The 18,903-nt window shown below is 39.6% G+C and overlaps 1 protein-coding gene across 1 annotated transcript in view; it reads left to right on the top strand.

Annotated features, from left to right (window-relative positions):
• The window catches only part of ADAMTSL1 (ADAMTS like 1), a 389,822-nt gene that overhangs the window by 204,957 nt on the left and 165,962 nt on the right, over window positions 1-18,903 (top strand). Inside the window, exon 14 of the mRNA XM_064290455.1 lies at window positions 14,563-14,864. Within this exon, the coding sequence (XP_064146525.1) occupies window positions 14,563-14,864 (302 nt within the window). The remainder of the gene's footprint in view (window positions 1-14,562; window positions 14,865-18,903) is intronic.

Below are 18,903 nucleotides of genomic sequence, written 5' to 3'. Positions count from 1 at the left end.
GGGGATCCAAACCACAATGTGGTGGTAAAACTATATATGTTAATCATGTAGAAACTAATGCAAATTCCTGATTTAGATTTCCCACTGTTTTTATACCTCACTTTCAGTCTTTTTGAGTTGTATGCATAAACATCACTACCACCTGAAGCCAAGTACACAGTATCACCCCCTTGACAGTTTAATCTCTTGAGAAAAATGATACTATCTTGATCTCTAGGATATTTAAATACAGCTTGTCTACCATGCTGAACAGGAAGCTATTTAGCTGGTCTTCTTAAAAAGTCTGATCTGACTTGGAATAGGAAGGAAATCGTTCATTTCCTTAACTCCTTCAGGCCACTAACGGGCCACTGAATGCCCTAGGTGTGTAATTTGCTAAGTGAGCCAGGCTTAAGAAAAAGGTGTGGCCTGGGTACTTTAGGTGTTCTGCCCTTCTTTTTCCAGACTTTTCTGCTCTCTAAAACAAGGTATGCCAGGCAGATAACGCGAGCACTAACTGAGCACCTACGGAAGCCAGGTTCCTCCCAGATTTATTTCAGTTGCCAGGAATTCTGCTTAGATGACTCAGAACAAGAAATAGGAGGAGGGTGGGTTCCTTGCATGGCCAGTACAGCCATTCTAACCAGCCATCCCTCCATCATACAGCTAGCGCTCACTGCATGGAGAGCCTTAATGGTGCCATCCCCTCAAAGGTATGATTGAGTGGCCCTCTGTGCCTTGATCTTGCATTTTAAAAAATCCTGAGTTATTAGATTTTCATTACAGCTTTACTGCATGGTTAAGAAAATATTTTTATGTTTTGACACAATACTCAGGTTTTAAAGGTATGGCCATGAATAATCTTGGTGTGATATAATGTAAGAAAAGAAGAAGGAAAGCAAGCAAGTAGAGGGCAGCAATGATATCTGGATGCCAGATGGCATCAGCTTAGTGATGAGGCTGATTCGATAAAGAAGCGAAGGGAAATTTCTGCCATTCATCTGTGTGAACAGAACCCACAAGGAATTACATCCAGAAAGAAAGGCCAGTAAGAGTTGCTGTGCTGATCCTGTAGTCGTTAAATGCCTTATTTAACTTGTTGAAAATAGTATTTAAATATATAATATTTAGATCTATGTTTACATTAGTCCATATTTATACCCAGTAAGTTGTCTGAGAATGTGGATGGCTTAACTCAGTGTTCAAGAATATGAATTCCTTTTTTTTTTTTAATGTGGCTAGAAATGTTAATTGTGTGACCTGTGTTTTTGTATCTTCTCTCAAAAAATATTTAGAATCAAACATCAATAATGGATCCAGGTAATGTTGCTTTTATATCCTCAATACATGGTACCTGAATTACATTCTCTTCATAAATCTCACACACACACACATCCATTACCATCAAGTCCATTCCAACTCTTAGCAACCTCTAGAACAGAGTAGAATTGCCCCATAGAGTTTCCAAGGAGCGCCTGGTGGATTCAAACTCCCGACCTTTTGGTTAGCAGCCGTAGGTCTTAACCACTATGCCACCAGGGCTTCCTCATGAATCTCAGGCCACCGGAAATTAGAAGTATTATATATGTGTAGAAAGAGGTATGTCTCTTAAGAATCAGGCATCATGTCACCAACAGCTAGAAATTTTGACACTATTTGCAGATTATTAAACCAACAGAAAGGATGTTCAAGCAGAATAGGGTTAAGCATTAGAATTCCAGGATTTAAAAAAATATAAAAGCTCAAAACCATTTAATTTTGAGAATTGGTGTATAGCAGAGCTAAAACCCCACATTGGCCAGACGGATTCAGCGCTTATCCCACAGCTCTTAACCACTTTCCCTTCCAACCTCAACTTCTGACTTCCTCCCCGCCTACCCAAATCATTCTCATTCTTTATAGCCTCTACAATAGCAAGCAGAGTGCTGAACAGAACTTCTCTGGTTGATTACATGCTTTAGATGACTTTGGAGGGTCCATGGACTTGATAATTGTTCACGCCTGCTAATGAAAGAGGCTAAATTCACTTCCTCTATGCCATGCCTGTACCAGGTGCTAGTATTGCAAAAATAAGCCTAATAATCCTTACCTTCAAGAAACCATTAGGATGGTAAGCAAAATGCTGAGTACTAACCAACTGTCCACAGACAGAACAAATGAGCAAGCTCTGTTTCAGAAATGCCAGTTAATGTTTGGCTCTGTACATCATAATAGTCTTAATGATTTCTAAAAAAGAATACAGAAGACTTACTTGCTGAATTTCCGAACTCTCTCTACTACCGTGTTAAAATTACATCAACCTCTGTGTTAAAATATCGGAAGAGTTAAGCTAGTACATGGTAATCCACAAATATGAGATATAAACAAGAGAAGAATGTAATATCCACTGAAAAGGCTTGAGGGGGATGTTGATGTGAACCGAAGGTTGGTGGATTATGACAGAACTCATTCGACCTGATCTTATCTCCAAAACTATTACCCAGGGAAAGATTGATGTTTTTACACATAGCGAATGATCAGGTAGATATATCTTAATTATTCCTATCTACATGTTGAAAAGGAGCCCTGGTGGTGGTGCAGTGGTCAAGAGCTTTGGCTGCTAACCAAAAGGTTAGCAGTTCAAATCCACTAACTGCTCCTTGGAAACCCTATGGGGCAGTTCTGTCTGTCTTGTAGGGTCACTATGAATCAGAATCAGCTCGACAGCAACAGGTTTGGTTTGGTTTGTATGTTGAAAACAGGCTAAAGAAACCATAGATCATTTCTTAAAAGTTGCATTTTTTTCAGATACATCATGTTGCCAACTACATGAGTTAGTGAGGCATGGGTCTGTTTATCTGTATAATCTAACAAGGATACAGGTGTGCAAGGGCCGAAGGAAAAAACAATTTAACTTAATTTACCATTGATCGTACCTCCATGCAGAGTTTGGGCTCCACGGACTGATGAGTGTGAATCTTGGCTCCCTCATTAACAACAGGGGACCCTAGGCAAACCACTTAACCATATACACCTCAGTTTCCTCATTTATGAGATGAAGATGATAGTACCTACTTCGTGCAGTTATTGTGAGGATTAAGCTAATGTATGTAAAGTACCTGGTATGCCAGAAGCACTGTATATGTGTTAACTGTCATGATTGTACCTTTTCTAGCATCATTCATCTTCCTAGAAAACATACGTTGTTGTTGTATGCCGTGGAGTCAATTCCGACTTACGGCAATGCTATAGATACAGACACTACAGAGTAGAGCTGCCCAATAAGGTTTCCTAGGCTATAATCTTTATGAGATCAGGTCACTGGATCTTTTCTCACATGGGGTCGCTGGTGGGTTCAAACCTTTGACCTTTCATTTAGCAGTGGAGCACTTAAGCCTTGTGCCACCAGGACTCCCTAGAGAACCTATAAGATGTTTGAGACACATACAATTTTTGCCTCAATTTCTTATTTGTGGACGAGTGATTATTATACTTTTTAACTCCCTTATATATGGAGAGAACCACAAAATTGAACCCAAAACTCAGCTAGTGGTTCCCTAGCTGACAACCCTTTACTGTCTCTCATTCTATATTTTGTGGCTCTTTGGAGACTCTCACTTGTCAGCACCACGCTTTGAATTTAGCCCAGAGTTAATTCTAAGGAACAGAGGTTAGTTATCTTTATTTAAATAAAAAGAGATCTGCAGGAAATTGCACAAAATGAATAAGTAAAGTTCAGAATCTGGGTGGAAAAGCATCTTCTCTCAGCTCTTAGAGTTAAATACACTTGATCCCCATAGATTGCTCCCAGCATGCTCAGAGACAGCAAACTCAATAACAAACTCAAGAGAGCAGGCAGCCATTTTCATGTAGTCAGAAAAGGCCTTATTGCGAACCAAGAAGTTCTAAATTTGAGTCAGCCCCTCCCACCTCCACCACTATTGCTCATTCTGTAGCTACTTTCAAAGAGCTAAGCCTGAACTATTGCTCAGCTGAGCCCTAGAGAGTGACAAAGACAAATTAATGGGATCCTTGTGTGCCAAAATGAAGTATGGACCCTGTCACCACCAATATATGTTAAGTCCATTAAGGTCATTTTTAATGAACTGAACTTTTCATTGGAAAGCTTTGCCAAACTTGTTGAATTAAGGGGGGAAAAACCTTTATAAATTGTAGCATAAACTAATTTCACTCCACGTGAAGAAATCGCTCATGGAAAGTATTCTGAGTTTACGATATTTTAGATTTGTATCAAAGTCTGGGGAAATGATATGCCTTAAAAACTACATTCTGGTGTTAAACTGAGAACTACAAATCCGCCAATAGCATTGTATTGTCCAGTAGCTTTCTAGTCCCTGGGACGTGGCTTTTTAAATAATCGGACTAGCCTCAAGGAAAACTTTGAAACTGTAGTCTGTTCACATAGGTCAGAAGAGCAAAGAGAGACAGGTGGTCTGCAACACGTGCCACGTCCTCATTTTCCACTTGTGGTGAGAGTAATTTGGCTCCATTCGTATCTGCTGCATTCAGTTAGTGGCCTATCTTCCTTTTTCCTCAAAACTTTGTACGTGTTGAGTTTTAAAGAGTAGATAGGAAAATAGGACCTCTCCTTGGGTCCTTCTAACCCAGGAACAACTCCAAAATGCTCCAGAGCCTTTACTGTTGAGTGGCTGATGGGGTGATCAGGTAATGTGTGACCAAAGCATCCTGTGTGTATTACTGAAGGTAGCCTCTGGGTCAAAGTTGCTTGCAAATCCTTCTGTTCTATAAAATAGCATTTTTACTGAGGTTTAATTGAAGTGAGATAGACATAGAATTTAAACTTGTATCAATTTATATGATAAACCAACACCTCATTAAGATGACATGAGGCCAACACACACTGCCTAAGTACAGTTCTAAGAAATAGAAGTGAATAAACCCACTATAGCTACTCAACTGGGTGCAATAACTTTAGAAGATGGTTACAAATGCATACAACAGGAAATGGTTTTTGTTTCTTCATGTAGTGCCTGCAACTGAGATGTATGGTTTAATGTCTTAGAGTTTTCTAGACTGTTTCCTCTTTATCTGGCTTGATTTCAACCTTCTGTCCCAAGCAGAAGTGCAATACCAAGTCACTCATAACATCAACTCTTACCTTCCTGGTCATCGGTTCGTTTATTCATTTGAAAAAAAAAATATTGAGCACATATTAAGTGGCAGACTCCATGCTAAGCACCGAATCGAATAGATACAGAGAGAGAGAGGCTGTTAGTTCTGCTTCATAGGGATTTTGGTCTAGTAAGAAGAGAGTTATTGTATAAAGACTGACATTGTGGTTATTAAAGCTGATAACTTCTTTAAAAAAGTTAAGAGGTGCTCTAAGAGAGTCTAAAAGGGATTTAAGAGAGTCTAACCAATAGGTGTGGAGCCCTGGTAGCATAGTGGTTAAGAGCTTGGCTGCTAACCAAAAAGGTTGGCAGTTTGATTCCACCAGCCACTCCTTGGAAACCCTATGAGGGATTTCTACTCAGTCCTATAGGAACGCTATGAGTTGGAATCGACTTGAAGGCAACAGGGGTACAGGTAACCAATAGGTGTGGAGGTTGGGAGGTTCTCTTTGGGAAGAGACCTGTAAACTGAGACCTAAAGGATGAGTGGGAGTTATTCCCAGGTGAGAAGAGTGAGGAGAGTTGTCCTGGGAGTGGTCCACACGTGGTAAAACCATGAGTCAGGATAGAATGACACATTTAAGAAATTGAAAGAAGACTAGTGTGGCTGGAGGTAGTGGCTGGGGACGTGGCGGGGGTGGTAGGAAAGAAATGGTGGGAGACGGAGAACAGCATGATGCAACTTTGGCAAAGCATTTGTCTTTTATTCTAGCTATAGTGGTAAACAGAGCTCAGGTGGCACAGTAGGTAAGAGCTACGGCTGCTAACCAAAAGGTTGGCAGTTCAAACCCACAGCTGCTCCTTGGAAACCCAGGGGGGCAGTTGTACTCTGTCATGCAGGGTCGCTATGAGTTGGAATTGACTCAACAGCAATGGGTTTATAGTGGTAAATAGTTAAAAGCTGTACATTTGAAGATCTCCCTGGCAACAATCTGAAGAATGGACTAAGAGAGGAAGAAAAGAGATTAACATCTGTCGTGGTCATCCAGTAGAGAGAGATGACGGTAGCTTCAATGGCCTTGGCTTACAGGGCAGCTTGAAAGGCAGTGTAGTGAGCTCTTAACCATTGGACCACCAGGGCTCCTTTATTAGAATTTAACAAATTTTATTTATAAAGCATTTAAGGTAGTGCCTGCCAAATTAAATACAAAAACAAAACAGTTGCCATCAAGTTGACTTCAGCTCATGGCTACCTCATGTGTGTCGGAATAGAACTGTGATCCATAGGGTTTTCAATGGCTGATTTTTCAGAAGTCGATCATCAGGCCTTTCTTCCAAACTGCCTCTGGCTGGACTCAAACCTGCCACCTTTCTTCCTGCTGGCTTTTCTGTTACTGTTAAAGAAGAGCAACTTTTTGATAGACAACAGGGCTTCTCCTTTAGTAAGATGCCTTCTCATACCTTGTCTGGAAGCATATCAGAGAAAGGCTAGGTCAGGATCACAAGATGACTTTAACAAAATGCTCAAGTATATGAGGTCCCAGGCTTTCAAAGAGGCCAGTAGTCTCTGGAATCATTGGAACTCTCAGAGAACTCTGATCCCCAGAAGCATTCCTCTGTAGAATAAAGTCTCTTTCACAGGGAAATTGTGGCCTTTAATGCAGTCAGCCTTTCTTCCCCTGCTTCTAGCACTGAGCATTTTTTTTTTTTGCAAGAAAGCCATTGAAACATTCTTGCAGAGAGGCCAGCTGCCTCTCAGAGAACCCAAAAGGGCATCATTACCATGAGGAAATGAAGTGTGCTACATGGAAAATGCCACTTAAATATAGTTCTCTCAGTACTGCTTTGGTGTGTTTTGGAATTGGGTCCTCCCCTTACTGATTAGCAGCTCTAGACAGGGGTAGTCACTGAATTTTTTTTTTCAAATAAAGCTGCATTGGTAGCTGCATCAAAATTGTTGTTTGTTGTTTTAATTTCCAGGATCATTCTAGCTTGTACTACTGGGGAATCTTACAGTTCTGAAGACCCTCAGGTGCCAGGCATGATACTTAAGGATTTGAGGAGCCTATGAAAGGAAGTGTTTTGTGGAGTGGTCCTGTGGACCCTTGGAAAAATCGTGCGTGGAGACCTTGACATGAGTTGCATAACTAGCATGAATTATTTGCAGCTCCAGAGATTTGCAAGCTAACAAAAGCAGCTGAAAAATACTTCCATAATTCCACATTTGAATCAAGTATGCTTGACTAAAAAATCTTTCATAGTAAGTTAGGTTCTCATTTATGGGGAATGATTTAGGTAAAGATCTAAGTCAGTGTAGAGGAATGTTTTGGGTAAGTGTTCTCCCAAAACTTTCATGTTCTAGTTGTATTTTTAAATAATTATTGTAAGGCTGTCTTGGTATTATGAACTTTACAAGTAATCGTAAAATTCCAAAAGTGATTCAACTGAAGAGGTGCTTTCTCTTTGTAGCCCTTTGAAGGTTTTGTTGTTGATGTTGTTCACTTATTTTGAAGGAGCTTTTTTTATCTTCACTTTTAATTTCGTTGAAAGACATTAAATAACTCAAAAGTTTTGTACATGAGATCCTCTGAGTTTAAGTGAGAGGTAGACAAAAGTAGCAGTAAAAAAGAAGTGTTTTCCCTCTCCTGTTCCAAATTTCTTTCCCACCTAGCAGCAATTTTTTTTTTCCTCCTATGTCCAAATGCCTCTTCTGTCAAGATTCCAAAAGGCCCCACTTAAATTTAGGTAACTGTACCTTTTCCTGAAGATTTTACTCCCGTAATGTCTCAAAGGTGCCCCAAAGATGCCCCAGGATCAGGAGAAAAGCCAACTTTTCAAGACTAAAGAAGAAGAGAAAGGAAGATAGGGTTAAAAATAAGATGAGGTGTTTTGGAGTAACATATTATAACCACTGGAGTTCGGTAACTTTTACCCCCAAATGAAATATTTACATAAAATAGTTTTTGGTTAGTTCAGGATAAAATTGCTTATACAGTATTTTATTGTTTCAATTGCTGGTTTCCCTTTGCAGCCACTTGATAAAATCTTTAAATGACAAAAACCATAATTCTCATGCAAATATAAAATACCTGTCAAAGATTTTATTTACTTCAGTGATTAATGGGGGAACCAGTAAGGTGTAGCAACCAATTAAAAGTAATATTAAAAGAACCATACGTATTTAGGTAAAGGAGAATAGTGAAATTAATTTACATATAGATGCAACATGAGGCTATCCACGGTGCAACAGTCAATTGCATTCCATTAGACAAAAGAAATTTGCATTTTTATAAATAAAAAATATTGGCTTTATCATCAGTTTTCTGCAACGTCCAAGCTATTTGCTCTGGAGTCAACCCTGACGCATGGCAACCCCAGGTGTATCAGAGTAGAACTGTGCTTTCATAGGGTTTTCACTGGCTAATTTTTCTGAGGTAAATCACCAGGCCTTTCTTGCCAGGCACCTCTGGGTAGACTTGAGCCACCAACCTTTCAGTTAGCAGCTGAACATGTTAACCATTTGCACTACCCAGGGACTCCTTCTGCAACTTACTGAGTGGTAAAATAGCTCAAAGACAATGAAAGGCTGAGATGGGAAGGAGGCACTAAGTGGGACACCAGGTAATCTTTATGATCCGTTTCAAAGTCTTCTTTAATTTTTGTCTATACTATTCAGTTCATTCCCTCCTCTCTCCTCATCCTAATATCATGTCACCACTTTCATACACACACAAACAACAAATGAAGGAGGAGAAAACCACAATTCCTATAGGCTCATAACTTTAAATGTTATAAGACCAAAACTCTATGCCCAAATTAAGTATTTCTATTATGATTTCCTGCAAGTTTCAATTTACATTTTGAAACTAGAGCATTAGGCTAGTAACAGCCAACAAAATATTGCACGTGTAATGCTATTCTTGGAGCCCTGGTGGCACAGTGGTTAAGAGCTCAACTGTTAACCAAAAGGTTGGCAGATCGAATCCACCAGCCACTCTTTGTAAACCCTAAGGGGCAGTTCTACTCTGTCCTGTAGCGTTGCTATGAGTCAGAATCAACTCAACAGCAATGGATTTTAAAGCTCTTCTTATTGTGAATATGCCCAATGATTTTTTAACCAAAATGTATATGAGAAAGTAGAAGAAATACAATAGAAGAAAAGGAAAAGTTAAGTATCTTTGTTACAGACTATATGTGCATAAAAGTAGAGCCTAACTCTGGCTACCATCTGTGATGACATGAGACTAATTAACCAAGAATGGTTTCTGTTTAGCAATATGTTAATAAAATGATTGTTTTTATTTTCTTATTTTACTACATACTTCTGACTCATAATAGTCCCTAATAAACTTAGCCTCTTTAGGATTTTACCAGTGAATTTGATTTTCAGTTTTCTTCTTCATCAAATGGAGAAAGCTTACAAATAGAAGACCAGACAGAAGCATAAATCATTCATTTGCCAGTTCGTTTTTTAATTTTCTGGAGATGAGAAAACTAAATGCAGGAACTGTATCAGTCACTTCAAAACCTCAGGCCAATCTTTTAAAGAATTTCATTTACCCAGCCATTCTTCATTCACCCCACAATAGCCCTGCTAACGAACATTTTTTTTTAGTTACCCTCTTGAACTTCTTCAGGGCTTCAAACCAGTTTGAACCAGTTTAGTCATGGCTGACGAAGCGAAATCAGCACAGACCCCAATTTTTTTTTTAATTTGGGTGATAGAGAACCATAGCCAGTATGGGAAAAACTAGGGTCGAAGCCCTGTAATGGGAGATTCAAAAGAGGCATAGTGAGCCTTTTCAGAGCCTGATGCATGAAATTGGATTATGCCATGACTGTGGAAAGCAACACATTCAAAGCAGTGCAGTTGGCCGCCATCTTTGAGCAGGACACTGCTGTTTCCGACTTTGTGCAAAATCCAACAGGCAAGAGATTCGATTGCTATGCGATACTTATGCTGCCCTTGTTCTCTAAAAGGGAGTTTAAGCTTGTAGCAGGGCTTCTACTGATAATTTTTCCCATTCTGGTTATGGTTACGGTTCACCCAAATTTTAAAAAATTCAGGTCTGTTCCAGTGTCACTTCCTTGGCCATGGGAAGAACTGGTTCAAAGCTCTGGAGCTTCTAAATGAAAGCTAAACCTTTTTGTGTTTTTCAGTAACAATAAATGCCTCAATTAAAAAAATCAGTTGTACATTTTGCACATGAAAATGATTAACATACTGATAAAACACCTATTGCTCTTATTTTTGAAGTCCCGCTTTAAACGTTCTAACTCAGCAAGTACTATTCAAGATGAAATTTCTAAGCCTTATATTTAAACCTCCAAGCTCACTTGTCTGCCCTCTCACTGACCTTACTTCCTCCCACTTGTGTTCAGAAAGCTCAAGATAGTAAATACATAGTTGGGAGATCTTGGATTGTTGGGAGAAGCGTCTTATGAAAAACAGTTATTACTCATTTGCCATTTGCACTATCAGATGTTTTTCTTTGGAAATATAATCTCCTGCCTTCAATAAGACAGAATGTATCATACAGCGTGTGCACTAGTGAAATTGAAATGACTACCAAAAGATAGTACCACCTAAAACCAAATTATTTTTAACTGCTATAAACTTGATGAAGGCCTGACAGTAATGGGATGGGAGATAAGTCAGTAAGGCTGCTTTACGTTTGATAAGATGCTCATTTGAGAAACATAAAGCCGATGTTTATTGTTTTTTCTATTAACCCTATAAGCTCAGACAGAAATACATTCTCGTGTGTACACACATACACACACATACATATATACATACATACATTTTTTCATTTAGACATACTGCTTTAAACAAGCTTTAATCATTGCAACAAGTTCATGGGGCATATCCTTTCTACTTTGTGTGCTTTTGGTGTATCTTCCTGATCCTGGAAGGAGACCAAATGCAAAGTGATTCACATCATAAGCAAGAAGGGCTGAGGGTACGGTTTGTGCATCATTTATATCCTAGATTTCATCTGGGCCTCACTTTGGAAGAAAGAACATAAGCAAATCAAGTTGGTTACTTGTCAGTCACCAACATGGAAAAAGAAAAACTAATACCTAAAATAAGTTTCAGTGATCGTCTTAGTTACCTAAAAACCAAAAAAAAAAAAAAAGTGGTACTGTAACACAAATAACCTAAATGGTTGGCTTTAAAGAACAGAAATTTATTTTCTCACAGTTTTGGAGGCCATAAGTTGAAATCGGGATCTCAGCATCGTTGATTTACTTGTCGATAGCTCCAGTGTTCCTTGATTCTTTGGCTTGTACATGATTCTTACATGGCATCTGTCTCCTCCATGTGTATGTTTCTGTGTCTGTTCCAGTCTTTTTATAACTCAGAAGTGATTAGGTTTAGGACCCACCATAAACTGATATGACCTCCTTAACATAATAAAAGAAAAATCTCATATCCAAAAGGAATCACATCCACAGGTTCAAGGGTCAAGAATTCAACACATAGTTTTGGAGAGACAATTCAATCCGTAACATTCCTCCCCTTAGGCCCCCAAAATACATATCCTCCTCATGCTTTTTGGTTTTTGCCTCATGTGTAAAAACACATTCACCTTATCACATCATCCCCCAAAGTCTTAACTCATTCAGCATCAACTCTAAATCCGAAATCTCATCTTCTGAATCATCTAAATCAAACATGGATGAATCTCTGGGTGTGTTTCATCCTGAGGGAAGACTTTTTCCATCTGTAGACCTGCGAAACCTAGAATACAAGTTATCTGCTTCCAAAGTACAATGGTGGAACAGGCACAAGGCAGGCATTTCCATTCTAAAAGGGAAAAATTGGAGGGAAAGAAAGGGTCAGGGATATAAAGCAAGTCCAAAGCCTAGCGGGGCAAATAACATTAGCTCTCAAGGCTTGAAAATAATTCTCTGTTCTCCAGGCAACTGGGTAATGGCCCCACCCTCTGGGCTCTGAAAATTTGCCAAACTCCATGGATTTTGGGTGGCCCCATTCTCTTGACCCACTGAAATGGTAACCACAGCCTCCAGAACTGAGGTGTCAGCAAAACTTTGAGATCTATTCCTCCTTGGCATCTCTACCAAATATTCTACAGAAGGGGTTGGCAAGTGACAGCCCACAGGCCAAATCTAACCTGTTCCACCACCACAACCCCTTATTTTTGTAAATAAAGTTTTATTGGAACTCATCGATGTTCATTTGTTTACATATTGTCTTTGGCTGGTTTTGTGCTATAAATGGCTCAGCTGAGTAATTGTGACAGAGCCCACATGACCCAGAAGCCTAAGATATTTTCTAAAATATTTCTGGCTCTTTACAGAAAAAGTTTGCTGACTCTTGTTCTGTTGTAATAATCACTGAAGAAGGCTATTATAGGCAACAGAACAATAATCCTTGCTGTATAGGGACAGCTAATAGGGTGCAGTTGTTGTTGAGGTTTTGTCATCTTTTTTATTTGAAAAAAAAATCTTGGCCCCACATTATTAAAGAGGCAGTATTTATAACACTATTGTCAAAGTTGGCAGGCTTGTCATTTGCTTTTGTATGGGTTTTTTTTTTTTATACAAAATAGTTTAATATGCATTTTGCTTTATGTCTGCACCTGTGTTTATAAAATTCATTGCTATTGTATTTGTCATGATTATCATTCCAGGTACAAGGCAAGTATATGTGAATGTGTCATAAGAGGGTTAAATTATTTTGAATGCCGATTTTGTTTTTACGTTTCTAAAAACCAGCTACATTGGCATTATTTAAAGAGAGAAAGAACTTTAATCTTTTAGAAGACTGTTTTCTCCCAAGTTCTCTAGGTGCCAGAAGATCGAGGCAAGAATCTAAAAACAAGAGAAGGAGGTACAATTGTGATAAGAATTTCATGGCGATAATTTGGGTTGGCCATTCCTCCCTTTGTTTGCCTTTCTAACAGGGTTGTATGGTGACTTTGTTCTCTGCTAGTGGATGGCTTTTCAAAGATAGCAGGAATCAGACCCTTCTTTTCAGGGACTCCTGCCATGCCTCAGGGTTCTGTGAGTGGTACACAGTTAAGCAATCAGCAACTAACCAGAAGGTTGTCAATTCGAACCCACCCAGAAGCACCTTGGAAGAAAGACCTGGCTCTCTGCTTCTGAACGATCACAGCCATTGAAAACCTTATGGAAGGATGTTCTACTCTGAAAGGCATGAGGTCGCCATGAGTCGGGATCAACTTGACAGCAACTGGCTTGGGTGTTTGGTTTGCCATGCCTCAGAGCACAGTATGCTGATGTGGGGGAAGTCTGGCTTTCATGGCTAGATCACCTCTGCTCCATGGGAAGCCTAGGCTCAGGCCCAGGAAACATCTTTGTTGTGTTCCTTCCAATTTGAAAACTTGGATTGGTTTGCTGTTAGAATTTCAATTTCCCTAAACTAGATCTGAACCATTTGCATTTGCTAGGATTGGACACTCTAACCTTCTTATCAGTTCTTTACTTTTCTGCCAAAGTCAAGGTTAAGGAGCCAGGTTTGCATGCCTCCTCAGCACGACTCCCTGTGAGAAAGCAATGGGATCATGGAAAAATAAAAATTTCAATCCCAAAGTTCTTTCTCCACATTATTATACTAACTTTTTGAAAATGGTAGTGGTTCCCTCTGGGCTTTTTCCCCTAGGCCCCTCTCAAGGTTATTTCACTGTGGCCATTGTTGTTTTGGGGGGAATCAAGGGAGACCTTTCTTCGGAATTTGGACCTTGTCCTACATTCTAGAGAAACTTGGGGAAAAACAAAGTTCTTTCTCAAGTGGCTTCTTTTGGGAGATGGGCGTGGAGGTTGTTGAACAAACTTATATGAATGCAGAACCTCTCATTTACTGTGACAGGCCTGTGGATTTAAATTTGTAGCATGGTTTTTCTCTGTGATATAAAAAGAATTGGAGTTCAGACTAATTCAAAGAATGTGTGAGGAGCAAGACTTTGCTCCATTCTTGGAAACTTACAAGAAAACCTCTTTATACATATAAATAAATTTTGGGAAGTATGCTGAACAGAAAAGCAAAGAAAGTTATAGAATATGAGATCAACCTAAAAAAAAAAAATACTTCCTTAAATATCTCCAAGGGCTTACTTTGTTATAGTTTTTAGTGTCAATATTAGTAGGCTATAAGAATAGCTAGCATCTTGCAGTAGGCACAAGTGCTGAGATTTAGAACGCAAGAGAAGAAATCACCCATCCCCTGCCCTGAAGAGCTACCATAGTGGGTGCAAAGCAGGGAGTAAGCAGGTGGTCTGCGACTGGAATGTCTTACAGCTGGGAGTTCATGTGACGCTCGTAAAGAAACCAATCCAGAAACAGAGGCAAATGAGCCCATGAACTAAACTGAAGCACCCATCACAGGACAGGGCAGCAGAGCCCTGCGCATGCCCCCAAGAAAGCCTTGGGCAGTGGAGGCAGGTGGGATGCAGCCCCTCAGAACCCCCATGGTCTCCTGCCTGGGCCTTCTCATCCTGTCCTCTTGTTTGCTTGCTGGCTGCAGGTTCATCCCAGAGGCCTGGTCAGCCTGCACAGTGACCTGTGGCGTGGGGACCCAGGTGCGAATGGTCAGGTGCCAGGTGCTCCTGTCTTTCTCTCAGTCCGTGGCTGACCTGCCTGTTGATGAATGTGAAGGACCCAAGCCGGCATCCCAGCGTGCCTGTTATGCAGGACCATGCAACGGGGAAATTCCTGAGTTTAGCCCAGAGGAGACAGATGGGCTCTTCGGTGGCCTGCAAGATTTTGATGAACTGTATGACTGGGAATATGAGGGCTTCACCAAGTGCACCGAGTCGTGTGCAGGAGGTAAGAAGGGGGGCTTTGGCTCAGATCCCCGCCATCTTTTTTGTCCTTTCTCTATATCTTCTTTCTCTCTCTGCATGCAACTGTGTCATGTGACTGCCTCTATCCCAAGAATGATAAGCAGGGGGAGAAGCCACTCTAAATGTAAAGCATGCTGAATGAAACACAGATGTGTTTCTTTTTTGGCTTGGGTTACTCTCAGACTGTCAGCTGTGAGTGGTCAGCACAGCTAATACTTTTACTTTCAGTTGTCATTCTGATGTTTCACAATATATGTTTAGTGCATCTGACTGAGAAACACGGTTGACACGACCAGGGAGTGCTCTTAACATTCAGGTTTATTTATTTCTACCGTTGCCTTAGTGCATGAGGTATGAACGAAGACCCAACTTGCCAAAACATTCTGCTATTCCCAAAGATAAGTTGTAGCCCCTTCAATTTACTCAGCTGATTTCCCAAAGTAATATCTATTTTCACAAGGGAAAAGGATGTAGAAAAGGATAATGGTGGGGGGGGAGGGGGTTGGCAAGGAAACTAGATTAATGGAAAAGGACCAACCAGAACAGAAATAATGAATATTGACACATTGTGAAAAATGTATACAATCTCACTGAATAATATGTATAGAAATTGTTAAAAGGGAACCTAATTTTTTGGATAAACTTTAACCAAAAACACAATAAACTATTATATATATAATTTTATTATATAAAATGATAATTACCACTGTGGTAACCTGGAGCTAAAAAGAAGTCGAAAGGTAAAGCCTGACCCCCAGCTCCATTTTACAGATGAGGAAACTGAAATTCAGAGATGCCGAGTGACTTGTTCAAGATCCTACAGTTAGTGAATGATATGGCTGGGACTAGACTAGGGCTTCTTTCCATTTCTCTATTTTAGAGTCTTTCCATCATATCACGCTTGTTCTTTAAGCACTGAGAGAATTCCCGAATGTTCCTTATTATGCATATTCTTTGGTTATGCCATGTAGATTGACCTGTTTCTCTTAGGTGTATTCCATGGGGATATAACAACATATTCGATAATTGTTTGTTTTAGGTGTTAATAAACGGGATTGGACTGGGGGGGAAAGGCATTTAAATCAATCTGCAAGATCATGATTTGGCTCGCCACTATAGAAAATACATTAGATTCATATTGCCACTGTCTCCCGTGTTGACTTCCAAGAAAGATTTTGATAGGTGAGGAAATGCCAGCTGCCATTTCCTGCCAAATCCCTCTTCACGGTTATCAGTAACCCCTTCTGGTATGTTAGGTTGTGTATTCCCATTAAAGTTTCTTACATAGCTGATGTAACAAACTAACCAAATTATTTCCCAAGACTGTTTTCTAAACCATGACCTTTGGGAAACTCTTTTAAAAGCCTTCTTCTGTCATTATTGAGAATATAAGAATCAATGTGCCAATTTTGTTCCCATGTAGTTGCAAAGGAATGAATGGTGGAACAAGTACTAGCAAAGAATCGATTTCCCCCAGCAGGTCTTTTAGTAAGTGTTTAATGACCTTGACCTCAGGGCTCTTGTTTGTTTCTGAATCTTCCAATTTCAAACCCTGGAATTCAGATGTCTTTTAACGGAGAAGTCCTGGTATTTTAAAACTTAAATTCTTCCAAATGATTCTGGAAGACAGTTTCCTGGAACACAGCTAATGTAACTGCGTTCATATGGTGTTCTCCACTCACTCTGAGGGCATCTTTTTTTTCATAGTTAAGGAGGGAGAAGTGTTAAATAAGCTTTGGTGATCTCCGAGCTGAGAGAGAAGTCAGGTGGAGAGTCTCCGGCCAGTGGCTACACTTGGCTACTTTCCAATATCATGGGTGACTCAAGAGTTCGGGTGTTTGTGTTTTTATTCCTAATGTCCATGATCACCTGAATTGGATGATCATTATTTCTAGTGTAAAACGAGTATGCTTTTTCAAAAACAAAAATTATTTATGGTCTCTTGGTTATGGTTCTCAGTTACAAGTTAAGCCTGGAACTTTATGAGCAGATGGAAAAAATAGATGCAGTAATGGAATATATAACTAACCAGATACCTTTGTCTTCAAGAGTTTAACCATTCTGATGATCAACTGAGGGTATAAAATTCAAAGTGTACAGTGTGTGGAATGTATTTAACATGTTTCAGATTTAGAAATAAGATTTGAATGTTTGATAGACAATGGATCTCTGCCTATAGGAACTGATGTCTTTGTAGAACATAAATTGTGCATCCTTTCCGTCCAAGGCAGGGTGCAGTTACTGAAATTTCTTAGGTCTTTAACTGTCATCAGCTGAGCACAGTTACCTACAGTATGTCACTGTGCCAAGGTAATATATTTACTCCTAAAAAGTAGAGTTGAAAATTTCAAAGTGGTGAAAATATGCTTGGATTATGTGGTCCATATGATGCCCATATGGACTAAAAAACTATTTTAATATATGGGACATGTACATTTTCAAGTCATTGTTTGACAGTAGCATTTTATTGTGTTATCAACTTTTGTCTTTCATCGAAATTTAACCCACAAGGTTATATATATTTCTAACCATTCTTCCTGAAGCCAGCCAAAACCGTGCAGATTAACAAATAGATTTTAAATCAATTTTGGGTTGTAAGGAAGGCAGGTGTCTTATTTATTTAGTGCTGCTACAACAGAAATACCACAAGAGGGTGGCTTTAATAAGCAAATTTATTTTCTCACAGTTTGGGAAGCTACAAGCCCAAATTCAGGGTGCCAGCTCTAGGGGGAGGCTTTCTCTCTCTGTCAGCTCTGAAGAAAGGTCCTTGTCTTTTCGGCTTCCACTTCCTGGTTCCTTGGAGATCTCCATGGCATCTATCTTACCACATCTCTCAGGCTAGCTTGCATTTTTTGTTTCCATATCTCTGAAGAGATTGACTCAAAATACACCCTTACACTAATCCTGCCTCATTAACATAACAAAGACAACGCATTCCCAAGTGGGATTATAACTACAGGTATAGAGGTTAGGATTTACAGCACATATTTTTGGAGGGACATAATTCAATCCATAACAGCAGGTCAAGCTATTTTTATTGTTCTTGTAATCTCAGGAGATGAAATTGGATAGACACAAAAGTAACCTTTCACCTAGCAGAGGTAACAACCAGAAGGAACTAGTTAGTAATGTAGTCTGTAGTTAGTGGCTGCATTTCCCTGAGCTGTCATCAAATATCATGTAACAATTACTCTATTCTGGGAGATATAAACACAGAAAACCTCATTTTCTGGAAGATTGAAGGTGAGCCTAACCTGTTCAAATTTGTGTCCTGCGTCGCACCATCATCTCCTTGATATATTTTAATGTCTCGTATATGAACTGATAGATGTGGTCAAGAAGAGCAGTTTTGAACTTGAATAGCTTTATTACATTGAACCATAGATGGAAAAATCAACATTAAAATCTAGCTGAAGAAAAACTTGAAATGGACCTCAACAAAAATTGTACCTGTTACTCCCTCTTCCTCGTGAGTCCTTTCTCCTTTGGCATTTGTCAAGAACAGAAAATCCTAGAATCATAAAGCACCCATAATACTTGAACGTGTGTCCTTCCAAGTGTATATATTAGCCCATATGGAAAGAGTACAGATTTGATGAGTTAACTTCTCACATCCTTGTCTGACTCCCTTGGGCCAAGTGTTCTGTGAACTCACAGGTGAAGTAGCACATTTCTCCCCTCCCCAACTTCCCACCCTCCCCATTCCACTGCGTCTCCCTCACTCAATGTTCCTGTCTTCTGGCATCTTATTCCCGTCTCCCCTTAGTCTAAATTGCAAGCCGTGCTTAGAATGCCCTGCCCTTATGTATTTCATTTGTTCATTCTAAAAATATTTATTATGCATTGACCACAGGGCTGGTCCCAGATACTCCTAAATTATGACAGAATTCTGTCCTTAGTTTCCCCCAATACCCTGGGCCCCACCTAAGAATGCTGAAGCCACCAGCCTCTATGGCAATAGACATTTAATGCACAGTGTTACTGAGGCTAGTACATTGTTATATAATACGTTGGATTAGAAT

This window comes from Loxodonta africana, chromosome 9, assembly GCF_030014295.1.
Source record: "Loxodonta africana isolate mLoxAfr1 chromosome 9, mLoxAfr1.hap2, whole genome shotgun sequence".
Classification (NCBI taxonomy): domain Eukaryota; kingdom Metazoa; phylum Chordata; class Mammalia; order Proboscidea; family Elephantidae; genus Loxodonta; species Loxodonta africana.
The sequence above is the reverse complement of the archived record's forward strand: the minus strand, read 5'-3'. Positions and strand labels throughout refer to the sequence as shown.